The sequence below is a fragment of the Lepidochelys kempii genome, chromosome 11, assembly GCF_965140285.1.
Source record: "Lepidochelys kempii isolate rLepKem1 chromosome 11, rLepKem1.hap1, whole genome shotgun sequence".
Classification (NCBI taxonomy): Eukaryota; Metazoa; Chordata; order Testudines; family Cheloniidae; genus Lepidochelys; species Lepidochelys kempii.
The window spans coordinates 71,197,472-71,217,028 of NC_136390.1; the positions used below are offsets into that span (position 1 = coordinate 71,197,472).

The following is a 19,557-nucleotide window of genomic DNA, read 5'->3' on the forward strand; positions in this document are numbered from 1 at the left end:
GATCACCACCATGAAGCAACCTTCTCAGCTGAGTCTGCCAACTATGGAGTTCAAAAGCTCCCAACTTACCCAGGGGGCTCAGGAGCAGTAGCACCTTCTGTAATATCAAAACTTGTATTCTTTCATATTCAGCAGGGCACTGACACCTCCAAATGCAAATCTCTATTAGAACCAGCCAATGACATCTCACTATCATCCGCTCTACTCCACCATGCTTCTCATTCTCTTATTCCTGATCCTCAGCTTCTCTCAACACCCTGTCCCATCTCCCTGCTCTCCCAGTCCTTGCCCACTTTCACATTCCTTCCCAAACTCCTGTCAACAGCTCCATTCCCCCTAAAAAACCCTCACTATTAAAATTTGATTTAATTGGATTTTAAAAAGCAATATGTACATATCTTAGGAATTTAAGACTTGCCTAAGACACACCTAAGTAACCTTACATTTGTAACATGAGGGCTTCCTTTCTCCCATTGTTTTTATTGCTTTCATTGTGTCTTATATTTTGATTGTAAGTTTTTCAGGGCAGGAACATGCCTTTATTATTTGACTGTAAGGTACTTAGCAAAATTCTTAAGCCACCCTATACAGCAAATCCAGCATCCAGGACAGTTTATGGATTCCAGTAAGAGACACACTCCAACACTAAGTATATGCTGGGCACTCTGAAACGCCATCCATTATCACACAGTCATTGCTGTTCTTTCTGACTAGAGACTGACCAATCCGAAAGGAAAAAAAAAAACCCAGCCCCCAAAAAACAAAAAAAACCAATGTCGTCTAAAAATCAAGCTGCTGATCATTATAGGAGAAACATCCAGCTAGCAAGTATCTCTCTTGTTGCGAGAATGGAGGCTGAGGATACCTGCTCGTTGTCTAGCGTTAATGGTACAGGGAACTAGAAAATCAACGCAACCGCCTCCACCACTACCTCCCAAACGAGGTAAGCTATCTCCACCCATCTACAGGAAATAAATAATAAATATATCCCCTATAAGCAACTAACACCCAAACCAACTCTCATCCTTTCCAGCTTGCCAGACCCTCCCACCTTTTCCGTACCCCATGCCAAAGTCTCCCACTTTCCTTCAACTACTTTTGTAATGCAACATTGTTAATACAAAATCCTGCAGCATCATGCAAACTCCAAATTTAGGAGCAGCATATGTTGAAAACACATTCCTGTAGAAATTTATATTGAATTTAATATCAACATAAATAATATGAGATATATTGCACTGCTTGGACTCTTCTTTTTCTTATTTTATTCAAAAAGGGCTCTGACTTGAAAAATAAATTTAAGCACCTTCAGATAACTTCAGTGCACTCTATTACATTTGGAACGCTACGCCATTGTCCTACAGAATACACAGCATACTGCTAGAGTCCCACTGGCCAATTTAAGAGCAGAGCTAATTGATAATGAAGATAATCCAACCTAGTACTACAGTGACTGCAACATAGGGCCCTCCAGAATGGAGTCTTCAAATGGAAAAATTAGGGCAGATGCCCAGGATTCCAATAGGAGCATGGGGAGATTTTATATTTAAATTATTTTAATATTGTAATAGCAAATGAGTCATTTGCTGGATCTTGACCTTCACTTTTTGTTTTTAATGGGCTGCACAAATCCAGAGAGATTCCAGTTTTCAATACTATTTAACCTTTCTATGCCTTTCCCCTCCATTCTTCCAAGGAGGGAACGCTTTTTTTCTTTTTAACTTCTTCTTCTGTATACCGCTGATCCAATAACTTTACATAATTTATGGAGTCTCTCTTATTGCAGGTCTAAATGATCTCTTAAACCAGTGTGTTACTTTTATTATGCCTGTATTCTCAACAGTAACAGGGAGGAGGGGAAGCTGCATAAAAGCAATCCTTGGATACTGTTACACTGCTCCCTAGTGACCTCTTCCTAAACTACAAAGATGCTTTATTTTTTCCATAATATTTGATAAAATATCCAAGAAGTTCTGCTGGTAGAAAAATATTCTGTATTCCATATAAACACAGTAATTCTGCAAATAAACAAAACTAATTCAACGGTAGGTAGTTTCTTCCTTAATTGCTCCAAACTAAGCTTAATAAATAAAATACAAAATTATCTAGTCCTTCAGGGGGGAAATTTTACAAAAGCACCTAAGTGACTTAGGAGTCAAAGCATTTTTGACATTTAGAGGGATTTAGGAATCTTTGAAAATTTTACCATATATCTAACGTCAGAATAAGGGTAAGGGTGTGTCCCAAGAATGTTAAAGTCTTATAAATACGGGTACACTTTAAACACTTGCTTTAGCATCTTAAGTAAAGGGGATATACTATAATTTGTATGTCTCCATGAGCCATTCACTAGATTTTATGTATAAGTATGTATAGGCATATAGGGAAATGAAGAGGACATTACATAACAGGCAAAAAGCAGCAGCTACTTCAAAAAAAATCTTATTCTCCATATCAAGTTAACAAGAGAAGACAAATGTTTTTATAACACCCAAACAAAAACAGCCTTGATGGACTGGCATGCCTATTCTCTATGCATTTTCTATAAACGAAATTAGATATTGAATACACTTCAATTAATCCACTACAGAAACATACTCTACTAGTTAAAATAGATCATTAGCAGAAAAAGGGCCAAATAACAGATACACAGTTACTACTTTACTTCCACACTGAGTTTAATATTTTATGACTACATCAAAACTGCAATCTTTATCCTGTCATGTTACTCTTAGATTGAGAGTAAGAATGTAGCAAGTTGAGATACAGATCTTAAATATAGTGCCATAACAATTAGCTGCTCATGAATACTAGTCAAATAAACACATCACATGTTTTATTTCCACAAAAAAAATTGTTACACTAAAATGTGCTTTCATATGACCCAAATAGCTACTTAAAATAAACGGGATACATGAGATTTTAGTACTCCAGGCTAAATGTGCACAAAATAATTGGGTATCTTTTGTTTGTTTTGTTAAAAAAGGAGAAATACGTACACCTGAGACTAACTAGAGCCAAAGGATTAATGCCTCAGTGCTGCAGCTCTACTGCAGCAATTCAGAATTTAAATAGGCTGACACTGTCCACCGTTGACTAGCCTGGCTAATGGGTAATCAGGGCCACATGTCACTTCAGATGCTGTGCTGTAGCCATAAGCATTCTACCGAAAGGTCACAGCTGTACATTACGGAAATCAAAGTAATTACAGAAGCCAGAGGACCTGCTCCCTTGCTCTGCATAGTACTTTGGATCCACATTGATCCAGCATCTGACTTCCAACTGAGGAACCCTTGGGGCCACATCCAGTGTAAGAGTGAAGATTGCCTCTTCCTAAAATCTGTCAGTGTAAATAGGACTAAGACTTTATTCTCTACCCATTAAGCTGATTACCATTTCTTAATGAAAATGTATCTGTAAAAACTGACTATAAGACTGATAGCGAGTGACAGCCTCTCTCTGTAATCCAAACGTACAAGCACTAATATGTCACCCTTATCCTTTAACAGAGATTGTAGTTCACACTTTAAAATACCTTTCTGCTCACACAGTTGAGTCAGTACTACAGTGGGCAGGATTTGGAAATAAAATATACTTTTGACATGTGTACCACATTGGATATATATTGCATCAAATAAAATCAATTTAATTTTCAGTAGGCGTTTTGGGATTCTAACGACTCCCCTTCCAGATTCCTTCAACCTGACATAGTCAGGGGGACATAGCATAGGGCACAAATTATAAACTGCGGTCAATATTCTCCTGATCCAACTTGGAGGTTTTTATACCTGGTTCATATAACTCAGAACACAATGCATTCAAGTCTACAACCTCATCACTACATTAAGCCTTTGGTAGTGACTGTTAGTGGCGGTAGCTAATATGCGGTCAACCAGAAAAGGAAAAATGCAAGTGTCAGCAGCAGCAGAACTGATGAGAGGCTAGATCTTACACACAGCCATAAAAGTACCCCACCAGTTATCGTACTAGATACATACCTAAACAAGCTTTTTTTTTTTTTTTAGCCTTGTACCTTTTTCCTCCTTTGGCACATGTTCTGAACTATTTCAGAAGCTAAGGAATTCACCTTTCATTAGACATGATTGCAGCCACACTACCCACAGTAATTGGGATAATTAAATTACACTGAAAGATTCCATTCAAGTGATGACTTATTTTCAGAGCCTGCTCTAATTTGTCTAGCGGCACCTTAACAATTAGACAGTAAGCAGCACTGAAATTTCAGCAATGCTTTATCTCTATAGACTCATTGCTAACGTATCTTTAAACACAAGAGTGAGCCTTGAAAAATTGTTCATTACCACTACCAAAATGAGTAGCTCATATTCTTAAAGCAATTGATTTAAAAGAGAAATACGCCAGACATTTAGAAATGTGAAAAACCTATAAACATGGGGGGGAGGAGGGATACCTCAGTGGCTTGAGCACTGGCCTGCTAAACTCAGGGTTGTGAGTTCAATCCTTGAGGGGGCCATTTAGGGATCTGGGGCAAAAATTGAGGATTGGTCCTGCTTTGAGCAGGGGGTTGGACTAGATGACCTCCTGAGGTCCCTACCAACCCTGAGATTCTATGATATCTGTGTTCTGTATAACTTTAATTTATATTAACAACAATGTATTAGTGAGGAATAGTTAGTAATCCTGCATGAGGTTCATGTTTAAGTTGTGCTTATAAAAAATATGCAACTGTCTCCAGCTTCCACAACTGTTAAGTGCAACAGAAAAATAAATTCATTGCTAAACTACAATATCAGGCTGTCCTTTAAACTCAAATTATAGGCTCACATAAACAACTTTAAATCAGTTTGCACCTGATGCAAGTAAACTACACAGGCAGATAACATTTTGACATTCTTCTATGTTGGTGTACATTGAGATAGTTACATAGCGTGGGGTTAAATGGGTCAAATAACAGAACAACTGAAGGAAAGAAAAGAAAAAAACCATGCAATTATGAATAGATCATCAGCAAAAATAAAAGAAATTCTTAAGTATTAATGGTACATCAAGCTAATTCAAGCAGGCTAAAGTAATTAGAGACACAACCTGGGGCAGAACACAGACAGTACAATACTGTGCTGCCAAGAAATATTAAAATAATCATTTTCAGTTTCACTGATAAAGCTATTTTGATGTGTGGCAAAAGAGAATTACATCTTAATCAGGAGATCTTTTAAAAGACCTATTGTACTTTTGTAAAAAAAAACAACAACCCTTCACACAATTTTTCCTACTACCAAAAACAAACAAACAAAAAACAGCCTATGACCTGTAAAAGTTTGGCACAGAATACCACACAAAGATAAAACCCATTTTCTTTTATTTAGAGCAGTAATTTATGGCCTGATTCTGCCACGCTTACTCACCCTGAATAGTACCCTATCTCACAGGAGTCCCGTAGAAGACAAGGCAGAACAGCGGCAAAACCAGGCTTTTATTTATCATGTTCAAAAAAACCCAAAAAAACCCACAAATTCGATTTAATTAAGTTTGAACGATTAGTAAGAGAAGATGACCAAACAAAAATAACTTCTAATAAAAAAATCACATAAGAGGAAGTCTGAACATATACACATCAGAGGGACCAGAATTATGGATCTTAAGGAATTAAGAGAATTAGTTGCATTTATTATACCACGAATAATCACTTTTGAAAAATCATCAACCACCATGAGGATACCAAACAGTAAGACTAAAGCAAACAGAACAGATTTCCAAAAAAAGATAAAACTGAGCTGTCCTGACAATTCAAATTTCAAAGAAAAATAATATTGAGAAGAATCATTAACTACCTACTACTAGAAAATACCACTGGTATATTAACAAAGCAACAAACTTATAAAGAGTAGCTCTTCGGATACAAATGTGATTTAATTCAAGAGCAAAATGTCCATTACTTTAATAGAGCACGCTAGATGCAATATATTTGGATTTTCATAAAGCATGAGATACCGTTTCACAAAATTTTACCTGGAAAAAAATTCAATTGGCTTATTGATAGGAACAGTGAAGTAGACTGAAAAGTGGCAAAAAGATAATCCATGTTTATGGGTCAACAGCAGCCAGTTAAGCTGTGTGAGAGTATGAAGGTGGTTAATGCAAAAATCAACTGCAGACTACATAATAGAATTTATGTAGCCTAATTTCCTGATAGTGGAAGTAACCTGTTAGGTAGATGACTATATTCCATCACCTATACCCACAAGTATTTGAGGGTGCAAAATTACAGGTCATTTTTGAAAATATGACTCAAATTCTAACATGGGAGCTCCAAACCTAATGCTAAAAATTTGTATCTACTACCAAGTCTACAATTCTATTCTTTATACAATGCTTAATACCATGCTCCATTACTGGAAAATCTAAAACAGAATGACAGGACAGCAATAAAGACAAGGAAGAAGTAGGAGAATAAGAAAATAGGTGACTGGACAGCACATATCCATCTGTATAATACATAGTGATGGTCATAAACACATAATACAAACAAAAAACAGTTGTGAAGGCTTATAAGATATCTAATAGAGAGAGTTATCTAGCCCGTATCAGTGTAACACAAAGTTATAAAAATCTAAATGTAAAATCCAAGAAGAGATATTTATCGAGCTGGTGTGTTTTACAATTAATTTTGGTACCCATATACTTGTCTTATTAATGGCTCCATTAACCACTTTCCTTACATACATACTGTTAACTTGCTGCATGCCTGCATCATACTGTGTACAATACTTTCCGAAGACAGCTTAATTGGTGAAGATTTTGCAAAAAAGGTCCCATTTTAAAGCCTGTTTGTTCCATAGATACAGAGAAATTATTCTACCACCAAATGTTATTAGGAATTACCTAACTCATTAGGTTATCACCACCATGTACACACTTATGTTAGGTACAGCCATCAAATCTTTCTTAAAAATGGACATTCTACAAAGGCTGCAAGCATCAAGTCAAAAACTTTTAATTAAATAGAATTTTAAAATTGTAACTGGGCTATGAAAATGTCTGCATATCTATTCTGGATCAGAGCTTAATCTTGTTGCTACAATATGTCTTCACTCATCCCATTCTCTCATTGTTTAGTTTTTTTCCTATACATGCTCATCACAGGAGGTCCCTAAAATTAGAATTCAAGCAAGGGATAATGAATTCCTGTTTTGTAAAGTGCCTGAACAAACAGTAACTACCACCACCACCCCTCCCCTACTACTAATAATAATACGTAAAGTGGCCTGGGTGAGGAATGATGGAGGGCTGGGAGTCCACTACCTCCTTGGTTCTAATCCTGGTTATGTCACTTACTTGCCATGCTGCCTTGGACAAGTCACTTCAAGATCTGATATGGTAAAGTAGTTCAGCACATGCTTAATTTTAAGCATGTGAACCACTGTACTCAAGTCAATGCAATGCTTAAAGTTAGGTGGGTGTTTAAATAACTTGTAGGATTGGGGCCTCAGACTCTTCATACATAAAATGAGGATAATTATTCTTACCTCCATCTATTTCAGTATCACCAGTGGGAAGCACAGGAGAGGAGGGATAACAACTGAATGCCTCTACAGATATTCGACCATACAAAGTGCTATATAAAAGCTAATAAAACATTAACACAGCATGTTCAAAACAGCTACAAGAAGCTAAAATGTTCCATATCTGCCCTCTCTCCACCAAAAATCTTTTACAATGGGCAACCTTGCAGCTGTTTTAGCGCATTAGTAGTGACACATTGTGGGCACCCTCAGTAAATTAGCTCAGAAGTATACATACAAAATTAAAGAGTCCTTAACTCCACCTGCCATCAAGTACAGAAATTAAAATAGAACACAGTATATTTTAAATACAGGACCTTTCAAAAATGGTTGATTTTCCCTTACCTATTAAATATGGCTTCACAAAAGATTTTTTGTTCTTCAGCCAAAAAGTAAGACGGTGACAAAGACACAAAATAATTACATAAGAAATTCCTCATTACACACACAGATTTTCTCAGAGCACTAATGGGAATTACTCAGGCATGCTCCTATAAGAATAGAACTCTACCTTTTTAGTCGGCTATTTCCCCCCCTCCCATAATCATCGTTACATAAGGCCAAGCACTGACATATGGTACCATAAGACCTTTTCATTTTCAAGAAACTGTAATTTTGTTTCTACAGAATCACTGCATCATTTTGTAAAGACTAAATTGAATCTGGTGTTTCCCACAGCTGTAAATCTCAGATTAAATCATATTTAATCTTGGTAAGTGTTTCCTCGAAGATGTCTGAAATCAGTGAATCAATTGGCCATTGATCAGGATTTGTATTACCTGCCATAAATTTATCTTTTGGCCCAAGGTTACCTCTTCTTTTATTGAAGAAAATGGCATAATTCTCACGGAGTTCAATGAGAATAGGAGCTGCTGTCCTAGTCTGAAAAACACTTCACTTTTTAATGTATAGGCAATTCTATGCCACTCAACATACTGAACATTTAAACAGGTTTCAGAGTAGCAGCTGTGTTAGTCTGTATTCGCAAAAAGAAATACTTGTGTACTTGTGGCACCTTAGAGACTAACAAATTTATTTGAGCATAAGCTTTCGTGAGCTACAGCTCACTTCATCGGATGCGTTCTGACATTATAGGAGAAGGCCACAGTATGTAATAACCAGCTCATCCAGTACAGATATGCACAAGAAGTGGAGGAGTTGTATCACTGTATAATTCCACAGGTTCCATCTCTCAAGAGTTCCCTGAGAAATGAGACGGGATGGAATCCCAAAAGTTTTTAGGGTATATGTCATGAAAAATAAACTGCAGCTAATCACAAACAAGAAAATTAAACTTTTATTTTTTGCATGCAAAATTGCAGAAATTTAATCTTTGATACAGGGAATATGAAGAGAATAGAATGGATTTCTCCTTAATACCCTAAGATCAACATGGGTACACAAAGTATATTAGCTTAATTGTTAAGAATAAAAATAACCTCTCTATTTAGAATTTAAACCAAGAGCAATTCATTCGGTACTTCTACTCACAGAAAGTCCATTTGGTCTATCTTTCCTCACTTCTTTTGCATGTACACCACTTACCACGAAAAATGGCGTATACTGTAGACTAGCATATGTAGTGTCCACACCCGCGTAGCCACCCTAGCAGAGGTATAAATAGCAGTGTAGCCAGTGAGGAGCGGCTTAGGCAAGTGAAGACGCTGGAAAGGTGTGGGTATGTATGTCCTAGCTCAAGCAGTGTCTTCCTATCGACACTGTTATTTTTAGCAGTGTAGTGTGCTGCTTCCTCCCCACTGATGGAGCCTTTCTCCACCGCAGAGAAAGGCTCTGGCACTGGGGAGATGATGGAGAAAGACTCGGGCAGCTCCCCGCTGCTGGAGCCCTGCCTCACCACAGGGAAACACTCTTGCACTGGGAAAAGGCTCTGACACGCGTAGCAACACACCGTAGCGTGGACTCAGCCTGCTTTTCACTGCAGCATGTAGCTACACATATATTACATGCCATCAGAAGTGGCGTGTAGTGTAGTCATAGCCTTAGACACTTACTGATGAGATGGGATCTCAGGTAACTATGGTTCTTAGAAGAGAAAACCCAGGGACTGGAACATGGCAGAGATAAGGAACTTCAGGAAATAGATTTAACTAATTAAAAATTTTTCTTTAAAAATTAGAATAATTTCTGTCGTGGCCAGTTTACAGTTGGGGATAAAGTAATGTTTTGATTAGTACAGTGGAAGATGGGAGATGCCTCAAATACACACAGTATGTGGAACTACCACTAGAGGGAGCACAGAGACTTGTTTCATACACAGAAGACATTTAGGAACTGCATATTTCTTTTCCATTTTTTCTTTTGTTTTGTTTATTTAGCCATTGTGTTTTACCCTCAGGTACACAATGGAGCTTTTTCCAGGAGTAACCGTCCAAATTAACAATTGTCAGTCAAGTTACATATTTAGTGTTTTTCTTCCATGCTGTATTTATGATTTGGAACATCTTCTCACACTAGTCCATAAAGTCACTACTCCCTATCTTTTAAATCCCTCCCTAAGGCCTGGTCTACACTGGGGGGGGGGGGGGGGGCAGGGAATCGATCTAAGTTACGCAACTTCAGTCAATGTACTTAGACCTATTCACCGTGGTGTCTTCACTACCGTCAGTCGACTGCTGCCGCTGCCCCGTTGACTCTACCTGCGCCTCTCACAGCGCTGGAGTAGAGGAGTCAACGGGAGAGTGCTTGGGGGTTCGTAGAATCATAGAATCTCAGGGTTGGAAGGGACCTCAGGAGGTCATCTAGTCCAACCCCCTGCTCAAAGCAGGACCAATCCCCAATTAAATCATCCCAGCCAGGGCTTTGTCAAGCCTGACCTTAAAAACCTCTAAGGAAGGAGATTCTACCACCTCCCTAGGTAACGTTGTTCTATTGCGTCCAGACTAGATGCTATAAATCGACCCCCGCTGGATCGATTGCTGCCCGCCAATTGGACAGGTAGTATAGACATACCGCTAAGACTCAATTCTATTCTGATGGCTAGGTGAAATTGCCAACTGATAACTGTTATGTGGATGCCATGAGAGAATTTTAATACCGATCTTATGCATTTTATTTATCTCATCAGATTTCATATTCTACTCTCCCCTAATTTTTAAAACTGTGTTTAGTTATATCTTTATTATATATGTCTATTAAGTCGGAGTAATAACATAAAAGATTTCCCACAGTCACACAACTTCAGTCTGTTATATAGTATACCTGCATGAAGACATTTCTTAAGTAGATATAAATATGATCTGCATAAACAACAAATGTATTCATGATGTTATGCTTCTAACGTATTGTTTCTTTCCAACCAGGAAGGGACTGAACCCAGCAACTGGAGTACAGAAGGCTGTATGTGTGTGCACAGTGCTGAGCAATTCCCAACTGGGACTCTCGGTGCTACCAAAATAAAAGATCCCAACCAGGATTAAATCCTCTGAACTATATAGCAGGCACTGGTTGTTAATCTGGAGAACACTTTGGTTACAGTATGCTATGAGATACTGAGTAGGAAAAAAAAATCCATCTTTACCATCTTGGAAGACCCTTTCCACATTCAGCCCGTAAGTAGCACAGGTTTCATAGTAAGTGCATCTCTTCAAATCATTCGACAGCTTTCTTGCTCTGGCATCATCAATAACACGTGGATTATTAGAGTTTATAGCATCTATAATAACAGCATGCAGAGGGGGGAAAAAAGCAACAGCATTAGCAGTTTTATCCTGATAACAAATCCTGTATTCAACAGCAGCAGTTTATATTTAGAAAACACCCTATGCCTACAGAGCCTAAAAGGTGCTTAAATGTAATCCTAAAAACAAACCCACACAAAAAACTTCATAAAGAGACTAAAGGTTGCACAGATAAACAAAAAAGCCAGGTACTGTCAATTTAAGATTACATAACAGTAACTTTCCCTTTTTGCATATAAATACACATCCGAAACAAGCTGCTTTTATATAAATTCTCTACCTTTTAAGACATGTAAATTTCATAATTTTTCCTCTGCACCCATATACTATACATTTAAAGGGACGTTTCCTCTAGTAATATTCCACAATAAAATTATTGTTCAGAGGTGCATCTTGGACTCTTCTCAGGAAACACAAGTAAATAAGAGTCCTATTATCAGCATTACTTTTTTCAGTAATTTCTACTATATTGTACTTTTAATTGTGACCTAACAAGCTGTCTTAATAAAGTCAAGTATTACTTCACCAGAGAACTGGCTATACTTTAAAATACCATTTAACTCTGTAATTAGTGAAAATTTTGTTTCCAAAGTTCATAGTTCTAACTACTGATCTTCCAGTCACTGATACAATTCTAACTAGAAAATAAATTGAAACTTTCCCCCCTAAGTTACCATAAAAATGCATATAAGGCTACCAGGTGGAATATATTTAGAGTAAGATATATTAACAAAATACAATCAATATTGCTGTAGTCCTTTGAGGAAGCAAATTACTTTTAGATCCCTTATTAACGCCAGCACATTGACTAATAATATGCTAAGTATGATGTAAAAATGACTTTCATGGACAGTCTGATATACGGAGTAGTAGGATATAGGGACAGGGAAGTGATGATACACCTACTACCATAATGCATAAGCACACTTCTTCACTTGAGTGTTTAACCACCAATATTAATGGCCTCTTCATGTAGTATTGTTGGATAGTGTTGTCTGTTTATTTTTAAGAAATAAAAAGATGGAAAAAATAAAAATTAAGGCTTGGCTAAGGGCCAAAGGCAACAGAACTCTTCCGGGTTCCAAAATGTATAATGTAAATTCCATAATTCAACTCTCTCACCACAGTCCTTGCAGACATTACAAGGGTCACAGGAGTTCTTCCCTCTGTATAGATTCTGCAATAACCTTGGTTCACCCCTATACATCCCACAAACTATGCATTAAGTTTAGTTTACATTTAGCTTACCTGAGTATATATCCCTAGCCAGCCTGCCTAGGTATAAGTGGCAGTTAGGAGACCTCACTCGCACACTTCACAAGTCGGCCAGTTCCCTTTTCTTGACCACTACACATCCAATATACAGCAGCCCTTCTTACAATCACTGCAACTTGAAATAGTCCTCGGAAGCCTTTGCACAGGTCTGGGCATAGGTGAATGGCCCCGTTTACTACAAAATTAAAAGAATGAGGAGTACCTGTGGCACCTTAGAGACTAACAAATGTATTTGAACATAAGCTTTTGTGGGCTAAAATGCACTTCATCGGTTGCATGCAGTGGAAAATAGAGAAGGAAGATATATATATACACACACACACACAGAGAACATGAAAACATGGGTGTTGCCATACACACTATAACGAGAGTGATCAGTTAAGGTGAGCTATTATCGGCAGGAGAAAAACAATACAAAACCTTTTGTAGTGATAATCAGGATGGCCCATTTCCAACAGTTGACAAGAAGGTGTGAGTAACAGTAGGGGGAGGAAAAATAAGGAGAAATAGTTTTCTTTTGTGTAATGACCCATCCACTCCCAGTCTTTATACAAGCCTAATTTAATGGTGTCCAGTTTGCACATTAATTCCAATTCAGCAGTTTCTCGTTGAAGTCTGGTTTTGAAGGTTTTTTGTTGTAGTATTGCGACTTTTAGGTCTGTAATCGAGTGACCAGAGAGAGTGAAGCTGCTCCTTCTGATAAGAGCTCACCTTAACTGATCACTCTCGTTATAGTGGATATGGCAACACCCATTTTTTCATGTTCTCTGTGTGTGTGTATATATATATCTTCCTTCTCTATTTTCCACTGCATGCAACCGATGAAGTGCATTTTAGCCCACGAAAGCTCATGCTCAAATAAATGTGTTAGTCTCTAAGGTGCCACAAGTACTCCTCGTTCTTTTTGCTGATATAGACTAGCATGGCTACCACTCTGAAACCTGCAAAATTAAAGTGGCTATGCATACATGCACTGCCCATCTTTCCTTAGGTTTACACTTAGGGCCTAATCCAAAACCCATTCAAGTCAATGGATTTGGATTACACCGTTAATGAGCAAACACACCTTCTGAACATGCTCAAAATGCCATTTTAAAGGCCAAAGAAATCAAACCCATTTTCTGATGCAATAAGGCATGCAGTACTCCTCAGTGAGGACTATTCTCCATACAAATCTCAATACTAAAATGTCAGGCATTTTAGCTGTAGGGCTGATCTGAACAGGTTGCAAGAATTATTTTATGCTAGGAAGAAGATTATTAGTTTCCCTCTCTTTGTGTTCAAAAAAACTGAACCATTTTTGCTCTAACACGTATGGGCAGCGATCATTTCTGGAAAATTTCATCCACAGAAGATCAAAATGTCAGTAATGAGCAACTGAAAACAGGGGGCTGTAATAGCAACTGTTATGTAACCTTCAAGATAGTGGGTTGCAATCAATGTCCTATTGTAACATAGTATATGCCTAACTGATTACATTTCCAGAAGGAAATGTTAACTGAAGTAGTTGATGGTATCTGAGGAAACATCTAAGAATTCAAGAGTAATCACATTAAAATCTTTGGAGTACAGAAACGGATGTCATGGAGAAATGAATTTCACACCTTAGGACCCAACACATGACACTGACTTAAAACAGGATAGTGGTATTCCTAAATAGCAGCTGATTGTAGATACCCATTGATGCTCCCACAGGACCAAGAAAGAAATAGACTTTATCAACACCCTTGAATATAAACAATTAACATAATTAGAAAAAGTCATTAAGAGGATCAACTCTTGATTGCTCATAGCCATCGTAATATACAAACTATTACTGATGTTAATCTTTCAGCTTCAAGGATCGGAAACCACAGTGCTGCTATAGTATGATCCTCATAATAAACCATCACCTATGTGTCAAGATTTCCCAATATTCTGAAGCGATATGATTGTACTCACATTGTTCAGCTCTCAGAACTCTGAGAAATGCCAACTGACTAGGAAAGTGGTTAGTTTAGTCCTGAAAAAACCTCCACTACAACAGAGTGTTTTACATTGCAGTTCTCACCTGTACCACTTACAAACTGACATTGTGTGAAACTACACAGATTTTAAATATCACCTCTTCCTCACAAACTATATGGCCCCAATTCAGGAAAGCGCACATGCTTAAGTCCCATTAATTTAATTGACTAATCACATTCTTAAAAGGTAAGTACATATTTAAGTGTTTTGCTAAATGAATGTCTATATTACCTTTATATTCATATGAAAAAAGAATCCAGCACATTCTGGATATAATCAGCTGCTATTTAGGAATACATATAAATAAAACCTATATTTTTATACATACATTTGTGAATTCTGCATACTAAGCTATCACCTTCATGATGATCCTCATTCATTTCACAGTGGGGAGATGTAGTTATTCCACACAGGAAATGAGAAGATCTGAAGAGAGGATTTAGTGAGTGCAGAAAATTGAAAGGAATAAAGTAAAGGGTTTTTTAAAGAGTTTATTCATGGAACAATTGACAGAGCAACGAGACCCAATCATAATGTATGTATTGTTTGAAACTACAGTTTACTTTAATACGGTTTTTAGCATTAGCGTACCCACCAGTCAGGGTATTATAAGGACTAATTGATATTGTAAAATACTTCAAAGATGTATAGCACTAAAACCCATTACAAATCAGACCGACACACACAATGATAAAATTTTCCTATTTCCCATGGCAGCTTATAGTAACAATGCAAAGAACTACAGCATCACAAACGTGATCAAAAATGTACCTAAGATTCAGCTACAATTTATTTAGTAGAAACCAATGAGGTTCCCATAAGATAAAATCTCATATGGACTTGAATATAAATTGCCATTACTGTGAATCAATACTACACTTGGCATTCCTGTCTGAAGTATCAGAGTAGTAGCCGTGTTAGTCTGTATCCACAAAAAGAAAAGGAGGACTTGTGGCACCTTAGAGGCTAACAAATTTATTTGAGCATAAGCTTTCGAGAGCTGTAGCTTATGCTCAAATAAATTTGTTAGTCTCTAAGGTGCCACAAGTCCTCCTTTTCTTTTTGTCTGAAGTATATTACTTAGGTTAAAGTTTCAAAAATTTTAAATCTTATCTGTGATGTAAGGTACCAACTGAAGCATATTGGTTTTTATACAGCTATCTATTACATGACAGCTAAAAGGTAAAAACAAACATGTCTGCTTGGAAGCAAGTCTAAGGATTTTTCTTTGTAAAACCAGCAGAGGGTGCTGAAGGCATGTGGACAATAAATGCATCTAAAATTAGCAGCATCACTTAAATATCTTTTTTTTTTGGTTTCAAATGATATTTTGTTGTCAAAATCTGGACCTCAATTTCACCTGGAGATGGGGGAGAAAATATTTCCCTCTATTTTTCACCTCCATATTCACAATGGGGAGAGGATTCACCTTTGGTTGCAGGAGCAGCGGGGGGCAGACACTAGCATTTTAGGGAGATCATTCAGAGATCATTTCACAACCAGTCTAATAGCTATGATTAGTGGATCAGTAGCAGAAACCAGTCAGATATAATCGCCACCATAACATTAAAAAGGACAGTGTCACCTTGATGTGTAGCTAAGAATGATGCCTTGTATTACCCTTGGTTCCTGCCTCTTTATCTCCCAGCCCTGCTATCATTAAAATTCTCCCCTTCTCTTCTGTGGCGCTCTGGGAAAAAGACCTATACAAAACTTCCAACACTGACCACATCACTGTAAGGGAAAACACTGAAAATGGCACAGAAAGCAAAGAAATCCTGAACAAATATCTTTCCCCTCCAACCTTTCTCTTACAGTAGCTATCTTAGGTGTTAACACATTGTGAAATTTTTAAGTTGACAGTGTCCCTTTAAGCAATTCACTTCCCTTTTTGACTGCAGCTTCTTCTGTTCACCCTAGGATTTTTTTGTATCATCTACTTCTCCCTTTTATCTGTCACCTGCTTCCGCCTCATTACTATTCTTTCCCCTCTGTGTTCCCCCTACTTCCCAGGCTTCACAATGAGCAGCTTTGGTTTCAGAGTTTGCAATCAGGCATTGGGCTGTCAAGCCACTCCCTGCCCCCAGACACTGTCTTAACTGGCAAAAAGACAAAGTGAGGAAGCAATGAAGCCCTAGATCAGCATTAAACCATCCCCAACTTTTCACATTGCTGCAGGCTAGAGGGGAAGGGGAGTCTGAAACCACAGCTGAAAACACTGAGGAGGAGGGAGAGGGGGAATAAGTAGCTACTTTTCATGAGAGGATCTGAAATTGCACCCACCTTCAGAGCTCGCCTGTCCTGTAATAGCCTAAGGCTATTGCTGTTCTAACACTGTTGCTGCAGGATAGCTTTTTCCTAAATGGGGTGAAGTATTATTGTGGGGTTTCTTTTTAAGTGACACAAAATGCAAGTGACTGTGCAGCAAATCTAAAATAATGAGGATTGAGGTCTGGCCTGCAAATGGCAACCTTCATTTTTTATAAATATTTATAGCAGAATGATTGACAAGTGTTATTGTCTCCTGTTTTGTTTGTGATTTAAGGGCAATAAACGACTGGTCTGTTCTGGATCTTTAAGCAATTTGAGTCCCATCTTAATTTAGGTCATGATCCTGCAAACACTTATGCATGTACTCAACTCAGAGCATGAAAACAGTCTCGTTGATGGAACAACAAGCAGACATTATTGGTCAGAGTTACGAACACTTTAAACTACCCCCGAGGTTCAGGACAGCCATTTTCTGCTAACATCTGGAATGTACTGCATTTTCAGTTATGCCCCAAAAAGGTTGGTATGAAAGGAAATAGATCAAGTTAAGTATGTTTGTCTTTAAAAAAAAGTTCCAATACAAAACTGTCACTTTAAAGACACTTTCAGACAGGTAATAGCCAAAGATAACAGAATATGAAGACAGCAACTAGAATACCGGTATCTTCTTAGAGATGTTATAACCAAGACTGCACTTACCTTGGGTTCCCACTAGTACCATTGGGATTTCACTAGTGTTACGATAGTTAGCCATACGACTGTAGTAGTGGTAAACTGTCTGGAAGCTTATTTCATCTTCCAAGCTGAAGACAAATATAACAGCATCGACCCACATGGCAAACTACAGAGGAAAAAAAAGGAGGAGGGGAGAGAGATTCAGTGGGAAAGCAGTGAGCAGCAGTCAATAAAATTAGCGGGATTATCCTGTGCTGAAGGGAGGGGAGAAAGAATGCTGCATTCGGGAAATATAACCATTAACACTATTAACTCAACTTGCTTTTTAATTTTACAGGGAGTTTGGGGCATATGAAGGTAAGGGTTTAATACACGTATTATAATATTGGCTTGAATCAGGCAGAATCTGGGAGACAAAATGTATGCTATTAATTCTAGGTATATTTTAAGTAGTAACCGGTTTTTGTTGCATAGAAAAATTGGGAATGAAATGAGCTTGCCTTTGCACTTGTGAACGGCAGGAATATTTTAAAACAGGTATCTAGAAATGAAAGGTTAGTTCAAAAACCTATTACGTTACTTTCCGTTCATCCCTTAATATATGTATTTTGATTTCTTAACTAGCATCAGCATTGACATTCAAACCACAACACTACATTCAAGGGTTTACAACTTTACCCACTAAATTTCAGATCTGAGCAAAATCTCAAATATTGCTTGCATTTCTTTTATATTCTAAAACTCAAATTTTAAGATATCTGAATTTGCAAATGCCATAATTATAGAAGTTTAAGTAAAATGATTATGCCTTAGGTTTTGTAGTGGGAAAGGGAACTGGTTTTCCCTGGTGTCATAAATCTACTGAAGGAGAGGCACTTCTGTGCCCAGGTAAGGCTTAAAACAACCATATCTGTAGGGAAAATTTCAGATCACAAGTACTAGTTAGAAATATTAAAAGAAACTAACATGGCAGCAATTCATCTTGGTTATAGAGTGCCAGAGAATTTCTTAAGCTAATAAATAGCATGTGTTATAATTGTGTCCATTCCAAGACTAAAGTTTCCACCAATAATACAAAGCTAACCAGCTGCAACCTAAAATAAGACACATTATCTCTTCATATTTATTAGTCATATTACTGTCATACATACAGAACCAATCTAGCCAGGGCCCCACTGTACAAATACATAGCAAAAGGTAGATGCTGCTGCAAAGAGAAGATTAGGCAAATAAATAACATCACCTACTTCTTATCTAGCACTTTTCATCAGTAGATCTCAAAGCTCTTTACAAAGCGGGTCAACATCACAATCACCATTTTACAGATGGGGAAATGGAGGCACAGAGGCGAGGTGACTCACCTAAGGTCATCAAGTGTCTGAGCGGGAATAGTACATGAGTTTCCTAATCTCCACTCCAATGCTCTATCCACTGGACAACACTGCCTCTATGCTCTCCATAATTAGCGTATTTTATGTTTAGATATATGTGTTATGCATTATTGTTCTCCTGAGTTTATGCCCATTGTTACTTCAGTATTTCTAAGTCTCACAATTTTAAGTTTGCAATGCTTCACATTTTTTAAAAGCATCAGTTCCTAGGATCATGTGATTATCCCTGTTTACACTGAAAATTTCCTAGCTTTTATGGTTGTGTGTGTGTGTGCGGGGGGGGGGGGTGGTTGAAAACATGAACCCTCAAGGCTCAACGCTCAGAAAGAAAATAAGAATCCACAGGCTATTTTTGGGGTGTGTGTCTTATTTCTATTAAAAGAATTTATACACATTAAATGATCATGAACCATTTGAACACTTCAACACACCTGGATGTCTTTTCACTTAGGATCATAGAATCACAGAATATCAGAGTTGGAAGGGATCTCAGGAGGTCATCTAGTCCAACCCCCTGCTCAAAGCAGGACCAATCCCCAACTAAATCATCCCAGCCATGGCTTTGTCAAGCCTGACTTTAAAAATATCTAAGGAAGGAGATTCCACCACCTCCCTAGGTAATGCATTCCAGTGTTTCATCACCCTCCTACTGAAAAAAAGTTTTTCCTAATATTAAACCTCCCACACTGCAACTTG

General features: G+C 37.7%; 1 protein-coding gene across 8 annotated transcripts in view; it reads right to left on the reverse strand.

The window, feature by feature from the left end:
• AGAP1 (ArfGAP with GTPase domain, ankyrin repeat and PH domain 1) overlaps positions 1-19,557 on the reverse strand; it is a 694,311-nt gene that overhangs the window by 373,843 nt on the left and 300,911 nt on the right. For 7 of the 8 annotated variants that reach the window (XM_073306802.2, XM_073306800.2, XM_073306803.2 and 4 more), the window contains 2 exons: positions 17,495-17,636; positions 11,083-11,217 (listed from right to left, as the gene is read on the reverse strand). In XM_073306802.2, the coding sequence (XP_073162903.1) occupies positions 11,083-11,217; positions 17,495-17,636 (277 nt within the window). The remainder of the gene's footprint in view (positions 1-11,082; positions 11,218-17,494; positions 17,637-19,557) is intronic. The other variant, XM_073306804.2, reaches the window with a different exon arrangement.